The sequence below is a fragment of the Clupea harengus genome, chromosome 12 (assembly GCF_900700415.2).
Source record: "Clupea harengus chromosome 12, Ch_v2.0.2, whole genome shotgun sequence".
In the NCBI taxonomy this organism is placed as follows: domain Eukaryota; kingdom Metazoa; phylum Chordata; class Actinopteri; order Clupeiformes; family Clupeidae; genus Clupea; species Clupea harengus.
The window spans coordinates 1007837-1021841 of record NC_045163.1 but is presented as its reverse complement, the minus strand read 5'-3'; the positions used below and the strand labels follow the sequence as shown (position 1 = coordinate 1021841).

General features: G+C 49.6%; 1 protein-coding gene across 3 annotated transcripts in view; it reads left to right on the top strand.

Moving 5' to 3' along the window:
- Window positions 1-14005, top strand: part of shroom3 (shroom family member 3) — a 50268-nt gene that overhangs the window by 5665 nt on the left and 30598 nt on the right. For 2 of the 3 annotated variants that reach the window (XM_031577214.2, XM_031577213.2), the window contains exon 2: window positions 194-348. In XM_031577214.2, coding sequence (XP_031433074.1) covers window positions 194-348 — 155 coding nt within the window. Of the gene's footprint in view, window positions 1-193; window positions 349-1826; window positions 2718-14005 lie in introns of those variants that run through there. The other variant, XM_031577216.2, reaches the window with a different exon arrangement.

Here is a 14005-nt window from a genome sequence, read left to right as displayed (position 1 = left end):
CGACCTTTAATGACCTCACTGAGGCATGAAAGTCAATGAGGTGGCTGTGACTGGACCGAGTGGAGTGTGGACTGTGACGTGCTTTAAATGAGAATCTTCACAGTCTCTACCCTATTTATTTAAGATGAAATGTATACGCATAACTGTGTGCGTGTGTGTGTGTGTGTGTGTGTGTGTGTCGCTGTTTCTCCAGGTTGAGGAAGGAGGCAAAGCAGACCAGTTGGAGCATCCCCTACAGGTGGGAGACCAGGTGGTGATCATTAACGATGTGGAGCTAAGCGGCTTCAGACAGGAGGCCATCTCTCTAGTCAAAGGCTCCTACAAGACCCTCTGGCTGACCGTCCGCAGGTGAGTCCAACTCCCCCCTCTTGAAGCACAAGCAGATCAGGTTGATCCATGAATGCTTATGGCTAGTGTGTTTTTGATCTGATGTGGAGCTAATGTGTGACCGGTTAGCTTAGATTTTCTCAGCCAGGAGCCTTGCTAAGTGCAAAATCAAGTCAAATTTGGCATGATATACTTTTTTGAAGCAGACATTTGTTTTCCAAAAGTTCTGTTTGCAATAATCCCAACATCAGCCTGCCAGTGTAAATCCACCTGCTCGCTGTGTCTGTCATGGCATCACTCTCTCACAGGGTCACCCAGCCTTGCCTGGTGCCTCAAGGCTTCTGCCTAAACCAGCGGAGCAGACTCTCAAGTTAACGAACATACACACAGCCTCTGATGCACACACACACACACACACACACACACACACACACACACACACACACACACACAAGGTTTGGTGTCAGTGGTGTGTGAGTGGAAGTTGGCTCAGCCAGATGATGCCTCTGCCTCTTTGTTATTTGCACAAGGGTTACTGTGTGTACGTGCTCAACACTCTAGGGAGAGTCAAAATAGGGGAGAGCGTGCACACACACACACACACACACACACACATACACTCACATACACACACACATGCAAAAACACTCTCTCACATCCACAAACAGACACAAACAAACTCAAACACACAACCAGAAGCAAATCACAGGACTTTGTTTGATACGTTGCACAGGCAGCACAGATTAGATACTGCTGATGGCAACAGGGATAGAAGGCCGTGCACCTGGCACTTGTCAGGTCTGGCCTCTAGGGGGCACACTTTATGAGATTCAACTGAAAGCTTCCGTGCAGCAGCACACTAGAAGAGCAGTCAGAATATCTCCACTGGACTTCCTGCTTGGCAGAGATGCAGCATGTTTTTATGCATGAGAGTTATCATACAGGTATTAGGTGGCAAACTCAGTCACCCATCTTTACCCCCAGCTGAAAGAGGGGGACAGTGCTGCTGGGGCACAGAGTGTGGCCTGGGCTGGGCCGCTCACAACAGGCCTGGGGCATAGAGGCTGTCTGTGTGCACACAGCCAGGTCCTTTTCTTAGTCCCCATTAAGGAGCCATAATGGCCACCATTGTCCCACACCTGGCTTTGTTCAGGCCCAGTGCCTGGTGTCAGATTCTCCAGGATAACTCAGGCTGGATTTGGGGTGAATGCCGCCGGATGGGGGAGGGGAGAGATGGTCAGTTCTCAGGTGCGGTTCTCCTGTGTGGGATGGAGGCGTTGGGTGGCTGGGGGGATCTGGGCTATGTTGCTCTCAGTTGTGGCTGTGCTGAGAAAGAGAGAGAGAATCAGGGAGAGGGGTCCAAGGGAAGGCCGTGGAAATCTCATGTTCTCAGGCATGGCTCAGGTTTTGTGTTAGAGGGTGAGTAGACCGTTGGGGTGACGGATGGGGGGCGGGCGGGGTTGGAGAGGGGGGGGGGGGGGGGGGGGGTAGTCACTTGAGGAGGCTCAGACACAGGCAGGAAACACAAGTCATCTGCGGGAGCAAGGCTCTTATTTGCATCCCGGTACAGAGTCCAGTCCTGGGCAGCCAGACGCATCAGAGTTGGGGCGAGCAGCTTCCCCCTCCAGAGTCCGGATCTCCTTTACCTCACGGGACTGTTAAAAATGGACCCTGGTCTAGCACACTGAGGAGGAAGTTGTTGACTTTGTGAAGCTCTTGATCAAACACTCTTTCCCCCTGGATGACTCGTTTGCCAGAGGCATTAAAGAGTGGAGAGGGAGAGATAGCGCCAGCCAGGGCACACAATCAGTAAAGGCCAACCGCCATTAGTGCATGCAGGTGTGACATCACTGAGGGGACAGCGCGAGCAGAGTGGAGGAGTTACACAAGAGAGGACTTGGGACTCGGAGACTTCCTTGGGAAACAGGAGACCGCGTGAAGAAAAGCAGAGAGAGGTCATGAGGGCTGCTGGGAAGAAGCAGTAACCGGGAACACAACTGCGCTCACTTTACAACTATTAACATTCCTCTGTCAGTGCTGACAGGGTTTTGGACCATTTTAGAAACAGTGTTAGAAACCTGTGCGAAGAACAGACTCTGACTCCACATTCTGACTGGAGCGGTTGTGCTGACATGGACCCTGCCGCCAATTAAGGCCAGCAATCCTGGAGACGATCAGTCCACACCATGGATGGACCGTAGCGAAGGACTTTATCACAGAAGATTTTCTTTGCCAGTTTGAAGTCATTTCTCAATGCCTCAGTCTCTCAGAATGAGAACGGTCGGGAGGCGGGACCATCTCCTGTGAGAGAAAGCAGGGGAGAATCTGCCTTGGGTGTGAGTTGGAGCAGGGATGGAAGAGAAGGAGGACAACATGAGTGAATCAGACAGGTATGTGACCTCTCCTCTTGTCTTTGGGTGGAGATGGTGCTCGGAGAAGGGTTGTCAGGGTAAGAGCATAGGGAGCATTGTTCATCCCTGGTCATTAAAGGGTTGTTGTCTCTCAGTGGTTATTGACAAAGGAACAGAATCCACCTTTGGCAAGTAGTGGTGACAAAGGCATTTGTAATCCAAATCGATGGCAACCTGACAGGATCTCTAGTCTTAACTCTTTCATTTGGGCCAAATCTGTCCTCTTGGATCCCATGAAGATGTCTCACCCTTTTAAACATTAGCTAGAATAAAAGCATGGCATTTCTCTTATGGTTCCGGTTGTAAGACACTATTAATGACCTAGTACAGTGACTAAACAGGTTGTTAGTTAGCCACCCTCCAGACTAAACTGGACCGCCAGGGCAACCCTTCACCCCTCACCCTGCTGCCCACCAGGAGGGGACAAGGCACAGAGAAGAAACTGCAACAATGCTACAATGTGGAATGCAGTCAATATTTAACAACGTCCTGTGAGACACTGTGTTCTTGCCAAGTTTCTCTGACTAGCACCTGCCACCTCTCTTTCCCCCTTTCTTTCTCTCTCTCTCTACCTTACTCTCTCTCTACCTTTCTCTCTCTCTCTCTCTCTCTCCCCCTCTCTGTCACTGTCCCCCTTGCTCCCTCAAGCCCCATGTGGTTAACTAACCCCAGTGTAACATGGCTTGACAGATCATGCTGCAGTGGAAACCTAAGGCAACGTTTGTGTTCACTTAGTGTCAGATGTTAATAAGTAACCTGCTTATGCAAAGCCCGAAGCACGGTGCCGAAGGCTCAATGCGTGGCTTTGTGAAGGGTGTCCACTGTTTGGCACAAGACAGCCACTAATGAGATCTGAAGTGACTGCATTTCATGTTCTCTGTGCGTTCGCTGACATCGCAAATAATGACTTAATGTGCCCAAATGTGATTCAAAATGAAAAGCCTGGTCTGTTCAGCTTTCATGAGATGCTGCACAGGGGATATCCAACCATGCACCTGCCTCGAGTCAAACAGACTGGTGGACAGATGTCCCCCTGAAGCCACCTTTATAGTCAAAACAACATCTCACCCAATCGAAAACTATCTGTGATCCGTGGCATCAAGTAGAAAAGAAATACAGGGAGTAATTAAAAAGAAATATAATTATTTGTTGAAACACTCATGTACGTGTTTTACCATGGTCAGAATTTCAACTTTTAAGGTTCAATCCCTGATTATAATACATTAGACTTTTCATTTAATTCAGCCTAATTCTCCTCGCATTTCTCTAGCTGTCGGTCCAGTGTGCGCACTCAAGAAAACTCAGTGTTCAGCCAACAAGATTTATCTCACAGAAGACGTGTGGTCAACTTAGCCTTAACAGTGATGGGATGGTGAAGTCAAGACTGCTGAGACCAACACCGTCTCTGCCATCGAGTGCCATCGACTGAGCTCATTTTCAATAATACCTTGGCGTGGGACATCGATGTGAAGATTATGTCACACCAACATAATGAAACATTTAATTACACATGATTATATCATTGCAGAATTTCATTCCCCCATGTCATCCAAACACTCTCTCTCTCTTTCTTTTTTCCTCAATGTGTATCTCTTGGTCCCTCTCTCCTCCTAACCAGGATGTTGCGTAATGCTCACGTTTGGGTCTCCGTCAGTCAGGCCCTGTAAAGAGGGACATGCCTGTGGCTATATGAAAGGCTGTCTGCACAAAACAAACAGAGTGACCATTGAGGAATGTTACTTCTGCCCCAACGAGGAGCCAGGGACAGTGGCCTCCGTCATAGAGTGGACTAGTGAGAGAGTGTGAAAGAGAGAGAGAGAGAGAGAGAGAGAGAGAGAGAGTGATAGAGTGATAGAGACAGGGGAGAGGGAGAGAGAGGAGGACCAATCCTTGTAGAGAGAGAGAGAGGCCCCTGTAGGTTTAATTGAGTAGAGCAAGAATCAGGCTTGACTGTTTGTTTGTGTACAGTCCCTCCTGATAGGGAGCATGGTTCTGGTGGTCTGTGGAATCCAGGGCTGAGCCATGCCTATAACCTGAGTAAGGGTTTGCAGAGGGATGGCTTGGCTTATTTGCAATGTGTGGAGCCTGACATAATAACTATATCTTACAGGTGCAGATATGAATCACTCTTCCTGTGGACATGGCCCAAAGAAAACCATACTGTGTAGAAACACTAGGGTGTTATCTGTAAGATATTTGTGTATTTGTGTGATGTTTCCTTATCCTACTGGTTGATTAGTTGTAACCTTCAGTTGCAGCTTTCATTCCTCCATTGAAGCTCAGGTTAGGGTTTCGCATGTGATTAGCAAACAATGGAAGAAACCATTCAGTGAGAGAAAAGTGATAGTCCTGATAGTCCTGTTGTTGGCGTTGGCACCTGCTCAAAGCTAGCACCTTAGCGAGTGTTTGAGAGCGATACAACAAATAAGCCCTCAATGCGTGGCACCCTTAAACTGAGGGTTGTTGTATTCATCCTTGCCCAAATAACTCTGTAGAATCTGTGAAGAGGCTCTTCAGAGAGGAATACACATGTTTATATTTGCCAGTCTTTAGACTGCGTGACAATATGAGTGTTTTCTCTGGCAATGGCTGAGTGGCTCTCTTGAATGTGATAAAGGGCCTTTGCGGGGAGTTATGAGAGGGAGAGACAGAGAGGGAGACGACACGCTGGTCTTTTCAAGCCAAGCTCGGAGACACACAAACAGTCCGAGGGCCATTGTTTCCCATGGAGATGCCGCCGTGCCAAGCAATGGCATAGAGAGCAGGAATGTTTGCGTAGGACTGGGAAGGACTTTCCATGTTTCATCCCCTCTTGTTCACATTCTCTTCTCTCTCCCTCACTATCTATTGATATCTCTTCGCCTCTATCTTTCTTTCTCTCATTCATTCATATCTTTATGAGTATATATCTCCACCCTTTTTCTCTATTTCACTCTTATTGTCTCTGTCCCTGTTGCCTATATGTTTTATATTCTCTCTCTCTCTCTCTCTCTCTCTCTCTCTCTCTCTCGTGCAGTAAAAGGCAATACGGGAGCAGAGAGGGTTGGTGAGTGGGTGGTATGAGGAAGCATAGGAGAGTGAAAGTTTCATTAAAGAGAGTGCCTGCCGTCTGGTTGGCCCTGAAGGCTTGACAAGTGGAACCTGCTTTGTGACATCAGCCCTCCGGGCTCCTCTCAGCTCGGGCCATCTCTCATTGGCTGAGAGCAGGCCAGTAATTTGAACTCTCCCTCTCTCTCCCTCTCTCTCTCTCTCTCTCTCTCTCTCTCTCTCTCTCGCCTGCCTGCTGTGTGAGTATCTCTCATGAAAGAGACGAATAGAAGGAGAGAGAGAGAGAGGGACAGAGAAAGAGGATGTTGGTCACTCTCTTCACTTGTGTGCTCGTTTGTTGTCGGCTCATTTGAGGTAAAGTAGCATGCAGCTTTGTATTGCAGAATGAGTGGCTCTGTGTGTGTGTGTGTGTGTGTGTGCGTGCCTGCCTGCCTGAGTGTGTGATATTGGGATCTACCCCCACAGCTTGGCTTTGAAGCTGCAGACTTGGTGGACACAGTGTTGTTTTGCCACTGCCGTGAAACTGAACTGAGGGATATTTGTGCTGGACAAAAATTTCCAGTTGTCATCCGATCTGGCTGATCTCTCCCTATGGAGCAGGTAAGCCACGCTCTGCTCACCTGGGCAATGAGTCACCGTGGAAACCAATGCTTTGGTGTCTGGAGAAGTCAGAGCGAGACAGCTGGGTTCTGTCCAGTGGCCCTTTTGGTTTAGGCTGTTTTTTTTCACTGTTCTGTCTGTTGTACATTGGCCCCCAGATAGTTGTTCATTTTGTAGGAATTCATTGTGCTTGAAATCTTGGGAACAACAATGACATGGATTTGTTAGGAAATTTGAATAGTTGTGTTCACACAGAGGTTTGGGTTGTGTCGTGTTTTAAGCTCTTGTCTAAGCTGACCAACCCACCCATCAGGTCTCTGGGCCTTTAAATGAGGGAATGCACCTGTGGTCAGGTTGAAGTCCACCACAGGGAGCTTGGAGCTATTAATCTTTCTGTCACACCGTGACAGAATCTTGTGATTTATCCTGTTTCAATTGCCAGGAGAGAAACTCGAGTGGAACTTGACTTAATGTCGGCATCTGATGATGTAGGAGATGACTTTTGTGTTCCATTGTTTCCCACGTGCCGGCTCAGTTTCCCTATGCAAACACTGAGGCTGGGCTCCTCCTGGCTCTCTCACCTAGGGAGCGCAGTCTCATAGACATACACACACAGACCAGACAGACACACACACACACACACACACACACACACACACACACACACACACACACACACACACACACACACACACACACACACACACACACATACAATTACACATACACACACACACACACACACACACACACACACACACACACAGACCAGACAGACACACACACACACACACACACACACACACACACACACACACACACACACACACACAATTACACATACACACACACACACACACACACACACACACACACAGACCAGACAGACACACACACACACACACACACACACACACACACAATTACACATACACACACACACACACACACACAGAATTACACATACACACACACACACACACACACACACAATTACACATACACACACACACACACACACACAATTACACATACACACACACACACACACACACACAATTACACACACACACACACACTGTACGCATCCCCTCCCCCTTTTTTAATTATAATACATGATATGACATCACTGGGCAGGGCAGGGCAGGGCAGGGCAGGGCAGGCATTCCAGAGACAGGGCTATGGGGGATAAATAGTACAGTTGCTCTGCCTCGTACACAACACAGTGAGGTGTGTGTGTGTGTGTGTGTGTGTGTGTGTGTGTGTGTGTGTGTGTGTGTGTGTGTGTGTGTGTGTGTGTGTGTGTGTGTGTGTGTGGAGATCTCATTAGTACATGCCTCTGCTCTACAGCAGGTGGAAGGCTCCCCACTGGAACTATAAGCTGTCTGAGATCCAGACAGAAACCATGTCACCACCATCGCATGTCCTTCAGTGCTATGGCAATTAGTCATGTGCTAAACAGCCATGCAACATATGCTGCTAGGCCCAACCCCTGTCCTGCCTTGTTTCCATGCTAAGAGATGGGGAGTGTGTACTCACCCAAAGCCATGAGGGAGACTTGTTTCCATGATAAGAGATGGGGATTGTGTACTCTCCATCTTGGCTGTACGCACAGTGCTTCCATCTCATTTGGCTCCAGAGAACCCCTTTAGGGTGTGTGTAGTGTGGGGAGAGTTGAACCCCTTTAGGGTGTGTGTAGTGTGGGGAGAGTTGAACCCCTTTAGGGTGTGTGTAGTCTGGGGAGAGTTGAACCCCTTTAGGGTGTGTGTAGTGTGGGGAGAGTTGAACCCCTTTAGGGTGTGTGTAGTGTGGGGAGAGTTGAACCCCTTTAGGGTGTGTGTAGTGTGTGTGTAGTCTGGGGAGAGTTGAACCCCTTTAGGGTGTGTGTAGTCTGGGGAGAGTTGAACCCCTTTAGGGTGTGTGTAGTGTGGGGAGAGTTGAACCCCTTTAGGGTGTGTGTAGTCTGGGGAGAGCTGGACCCCTTTAGGGTGTGTGTAGTGTGTTTAGTGTGGGGAGAGCTGGACCCCTTTAGGGTGTGTGTAGTGTGTATAGTCTGGGGAGAGTTGAACCCCTTTAGGGTGTGTGTAGTCTGGGGAGAGCCTTGCTATTTGGCCCTCAGCCAGGGCGGCTGTGACCTGATCCTGCTTATGGCTGCTAATGTGGCTCTTGTTGGGGGTTAGCCTATGTCCAAATCACTGGTTTAGTCTAATCTGTGCTGAATGCTCAGGACTAAGGGGCTGACCAGTTCCTGTGCTTTCCTTGCCTTTGGAGCTCACATAAAGAGGAGGAAGGAGAATGGAAAGAAGGAGAAGATTGAGGATGAATGAATATTTGATTTGATGAATGGAGGATGAATATTTGATTTGATTGCTTTGCAGGATTTCCCGTTATATCACATCAGTTCTTTTCACCATCGCTTGAATCCTTTCCATTGCATCTGTACTGTGTGTATACCCCCTGTTGAATTGAGCTTGTTTTCTAATTCATCCTCCACCTGACTGTAAAGATTTTTATGAGCTTTATGAAAACAGTCTGAGACACATGCATATAATAGTGAGCTTGTAAACCTGCTTCAAGGCCATCTCTGAGTTGGACTCCATTTCAAACCGCAGGGCTTGAAACTCTACTTCTTCTATCTGTAACCTACATGAACCTCCCCTCTAGGTCTCGGTACAGGGTATGTGCCTGAGAGTGGTGTTGAGAGAGAGAGAGACTTGCTTTGGCAGTGTTGTATTGTTTGCAGTCATGCCAATAAAACCACTTCAATCGAATTGAATTGAGACAGACAGTGAGAAGGGCGCTGGATGAAAGGGTGAGCGTGACGGAGGGAGTGGAAGAGAGGGAGGGAGGGAGAGAGGGAGAGAGGGAGAGAGGGAGAGAGAGGGAGAGAGGGAGAGAGGGAGAGAGGGAGAGAGAGCGTGTCTGAGTGCTGACTCACACCTGCAGAATGGGGCTGACTGAAGGTCAGGTGGTGTTTGCTTTGATGCAGTCACACATGGGCTCCTGCATCCAGGTCCTATACATCCAGGTCCTATACATCCAGGTCCTATACATCCAGGTCCTATACATCCTGCTAATGCACTGGCATTGGATGTATAGGACCTTAATCAACTCTAAATCACAGGCAGGCGGATTGAATAGGAATCAGATAGATGTTTCATTGACTGAGGATATCCTTTGCTTTTAGCTGTGTTTTTGTTATTGTATCATTCTTATCAGCAACTTTTCCCCTCTCTCTTTCTCTCCCTCCTCCTTCTCCGTCTTTGATCTCTTTCTTTCTGTAATTATAGTCTCAGTCTATGTGACCCAGGCAGGTATTAGGAAAATTACAACTCTCGGCAGTCATCAGGTTGAGCTGTCTTTCAACACAGATTCCCCATGCTCTTTCATTAGTGAGAGATCCATTGTGAAGAGTGGGAGCTCACACACAGAGACTGGGAGCTCACACACAGAGACTGGGAGCTCACACACAGAGAGACTGGGAGCTCACACACACACAGACTGGGAGCTCACACACACACAGAGACTGGGAGCTCACACACACACAGAGACTGGGAGCTCACACACACAGACTGGGAGCTCACACACAGAGACTGGGAGCTCACACACAGAGACTGGGAGCTCACACACAGAGACTGGGAGCTCACACACAGAGACTGGGAGCTCACACACAGAGACTGGGCGCTCACACACACAGAGACTGGGCGCTCACACACACAGAGACTGGGCGCTCACACACACAGAGACTGGGCGCTCACACACACAGAGACTGGGAGCTCACACACACAGAGACTGGGAGCTCACACACACACAGACTGGGAGCACACACACAGAGAGACTGGGACCTCACACACACAGAGACTGGGCGCTCACACACACAGAGACTGGGAGCACACACACAGAGAGACTGGGAGCTCACACACAGAGACTGGGAGCTCACACACAGAGACTGGGAGCACACACAGAGAGACTGGGAGCTCACACACACAGACTGGGAGCACACACACACAGAGACTGGGAGCTCACACACACAGAGACTGGGAGCTCACACACACAGAGACTGGGAGCACACACACAGAGACTGGGAGCACACACACACAGACTGGGCGCTCACACACACAGAGACTGGGCGCTCACACACACAGAGACTGGGCGCTCACACACACAGAGACTGGGAGCTCACACACACAGAGACTGGGAGCTCACACACACACAGAGACTGGGAGCTCACACACACACAGACTGGGAGCACACACACAGAGAGACTGGGAGCACACACACACACAGAGACTGGGAGCACACACACACACAGAGACTGGGAGCTCACACACACAGAGACTGGGAGCACACACACAGAGACTGGGAGCACACACACAGAGAGACTAGGCGCTCACACACTCTTGTCCTCTGCTGCAGGTCAGAAGCAGCTCCACTGCAGCACATGGCCACGGCGGGCTCATTACAATGCTGCTTCCTTGACAACCGCTCAACAACTGCCCCCAGTGTCTCCTTGAAAAGGCTCTTCACACACACACACACACACGCACTCACACACACACACACACACACACACACACACACACACACACACACACACACACACACACACACCAGAGAGACAGAGGGAGGGAGGAAACAAGGAAAAGCAAGGGAAAACAGAGCACAGAAGAGAGGGAAAAAGAGAGAAAAGAAAAGGTAGAATTAAGGAGGTCTGCTGTGGCTGTTTGTCCCCTGACCTTGAGGAGTAGATGTTTACTAACATAATCCCTGCTCTTTATGGGCTCCCTGCTCTCTGAGGGAGGGTTCAGTCAATGATTCACCTCCCCGTCTGCTTGCATTCCTCTAAGAAGCAAAACAGGTTTATCTTTAAAGGGCTTTTTAAGCACATTTGCCGCATGCACGTGAATGCACTGCGTTTGTGAAAAGAGGGCTTGCGCTCCGGCCTGGCCTCCAAGGGCATCACTCAGCTTAGAGCCCACACATTCCTCCCTCAGCTGCTAACAGCATCTGGATCCATTGCTCTCAGCCACAGCACTGAGTCAATCAAATCCCTAAAGAGGAAATGAGACGCCAGCTTCTGTGTGTGTTTACCTCTGGTCGGAGACATACCCATGCAGCTTCTGTCTTCTGTCACTGGCAGACGCCATACAAACCCTGTCTGAGGCGTGACGGGCACTGATGTGACGCCATACCCACGGTGCACTGGGGTCCGCAGACAGTCCAGACGTCTGCGCAGCTGTGCCTACGACAGGCCTGCCAGGAGCAGTGGAGTGCCTGCGTACGTGCCTGCCGCGTCGCCGTGGTTACCACCTCAGGCGGCCCTTTGGCGAGGGGTGGGGTGCTGTGGAGGGGGCATGACAGGAATGTGGAGGGCATGCTTGAGCGGAAGGCCTCAGAGACAAGAGCCTTCACAAGTCCCTCCCTGTTCCTCTGTGTCCTCTTGGCTTTTAATTGCACACTTCAAATGAGTGAGGATGACGAGGGGCTGGTCCAGAGGAGGGCAAATTAATCTCTATGGTACAGCACTGTCAGGAGAGGGGGGGGGGGGTTAATCTCTATGGTACAGCACTGTCAGGAGAGGGGGGGGGGTAATCTATGGTACAGCACTGTCAGGAGAGGGGGGGAGATTAATCTCTATGGTACAGCACTGTCAGGAGAGGGGGGGGGAGATTAATCTCTATGGTACAGCACTGTCAGGAGAGGGGGGGGGGTAATCTATGGTACAGCACTGTCAGGAGAGGGGGGGGAGATTAATCTCTATGGTACAGCACTGTCAGGAGAGGGGGGGGGGGTAATCTATGGTACAGCACTGTCAGGAGAGGGGGGGGGGGGGGTTAATCTCTATGGTACAGCACTGTCAGGAGAGGGGGGGGGGGGTTAATCTCTATGGTACAGCACTGTCAGGAGAGGGGGGGAGATTAATCTCTATGGTACAGCACTGTCAGGAGAGGGGGGGGGGGATTAATCTCTATGGTACAGCACTGTCAGGAGAGGGGGGGGGGGATTAATCTCTATGGTACAGCACTGTCAGGAGAGGGGGGGGGGGGTAATCTATGGTACAGCACTGTCAGGAGAGGGGGGGAGATTAATCTCTATGGTACAGCACTGTCAGGAGAGGGGGGGAGATTAATCTCTATGGTACAGCACTGTCAGGAGAGGGGGGGGGTAATCTATGGTACAGCACTGTCAGGAGAGGGGGGGGGGGTAATCTCTATGGTACAGCACTGTCAGGAGAGGGGGGGGGGGGGTTAATCTCTATGGTACAGCACTGTCAGGAGAGGGGGGGAGATTAATCTCTATGGTACAGCACTGTCAGGAGAGGGGGGGAGATTAATCTCTATGGTACAGCACTGTCAGGAGAGGGGGGGGGGATTAATCTCTATGGTACAGCACTGTCAGGAGAGGGGGGAGATGGAGAGGTTTCTCTACCCGTGTTCTTTAAATTGGGTTGGGACCTGAGTCCATACATACACTCACACATATTGGAGAGAATTAGCAGCCTGGCATTCAGGGTCATCTATTTTTAGTTTTAAAGGATCACCACGCTGATGACATGCCAGTCTCCTGCCCTTTGGACATTCTATTATTTTAACCTTTTAACCTTTTAATTTATCTGATTTTCCACTGACATTTGAATGAGTGGGAAGTTGATATGGAGGGGAAGAAGTCATTTTGTCAGTGTTATCTCAGTGAAAGTTTGTGCTTTTAGTGCTTTGGTTTGTTGTGCTGAGCATCTTTACATTAATTTCATTTAGTTGAACAGACAAGTAAGAGAGTCCAGTGGTAGACAGTCAGGCTCTCTACTGCAGCAGCTACTGACGTGATGAATGTATGTGTCTCTGTGTTTGTTAGCGAGAGAGAAAGAGAGAGAGTTTGTGTGTGTGTGTGTGTGTGTGTGTGTCTGTGTGTTTGTTAGCGAGAGAGAGAGAGAAAGTGTGTGTGTGTGTGTGTGTGTGTGTGTGTGTGTGTGTGTGTGTGTGTGTGTGTGTGTGTGTGTGTGTGTGTGTGTGTGTGTGTGTGTGTGCGTGCGTGCGTGCGTGCGCGTGCGTGCGTGCGTGCGTGCGCGTGTGTGTGTGTGTGTGTGTGTGTGTGTGTGTTTGTTAGCGAAAGAGAGAGAGAGTGAGAGAAACACACGCTGAGAGCCTAAGAGCCTTTCACTTGGAAGGAGAGAGGAATTAAGGAGGAGACAGACACAGATAGAGAGATGAGGAGATTCTGAATGCCAAAAACATTTTTAATTCCAAGAGTGCTGTGTCAGCATTAGAACATGACCCCCACCTATGGAAAGCCAAAGGAGGCTGTGGGTGTGTGTGTGTGTGTGTTTGTGTGTGTTTGTTTGACGTGTGTGTGTGTGTGTGTGTGTGTGTGTGTGTGTGTGTATGTATATGCCATGTGACCCTGGTGTCTGTGTGTGTCTGTGTGTGTGTCTGTGTGTGTGTCTGTGTGTGTGTGTGTGTGTGTGTGTGTGTGTGTGTATATGCCATGTGACCCTGGTGTGTGTGTGTGTGTGTGTGTGTGTGTGTGTGTGTATATGCCATGTGACCCTGGTGTGTGTGTGTGTGTGTGTGTGTGCCGTGTGACCCTGGTGTGTGTGTGTGTGTGTGTGTGTGTGTGTGTGT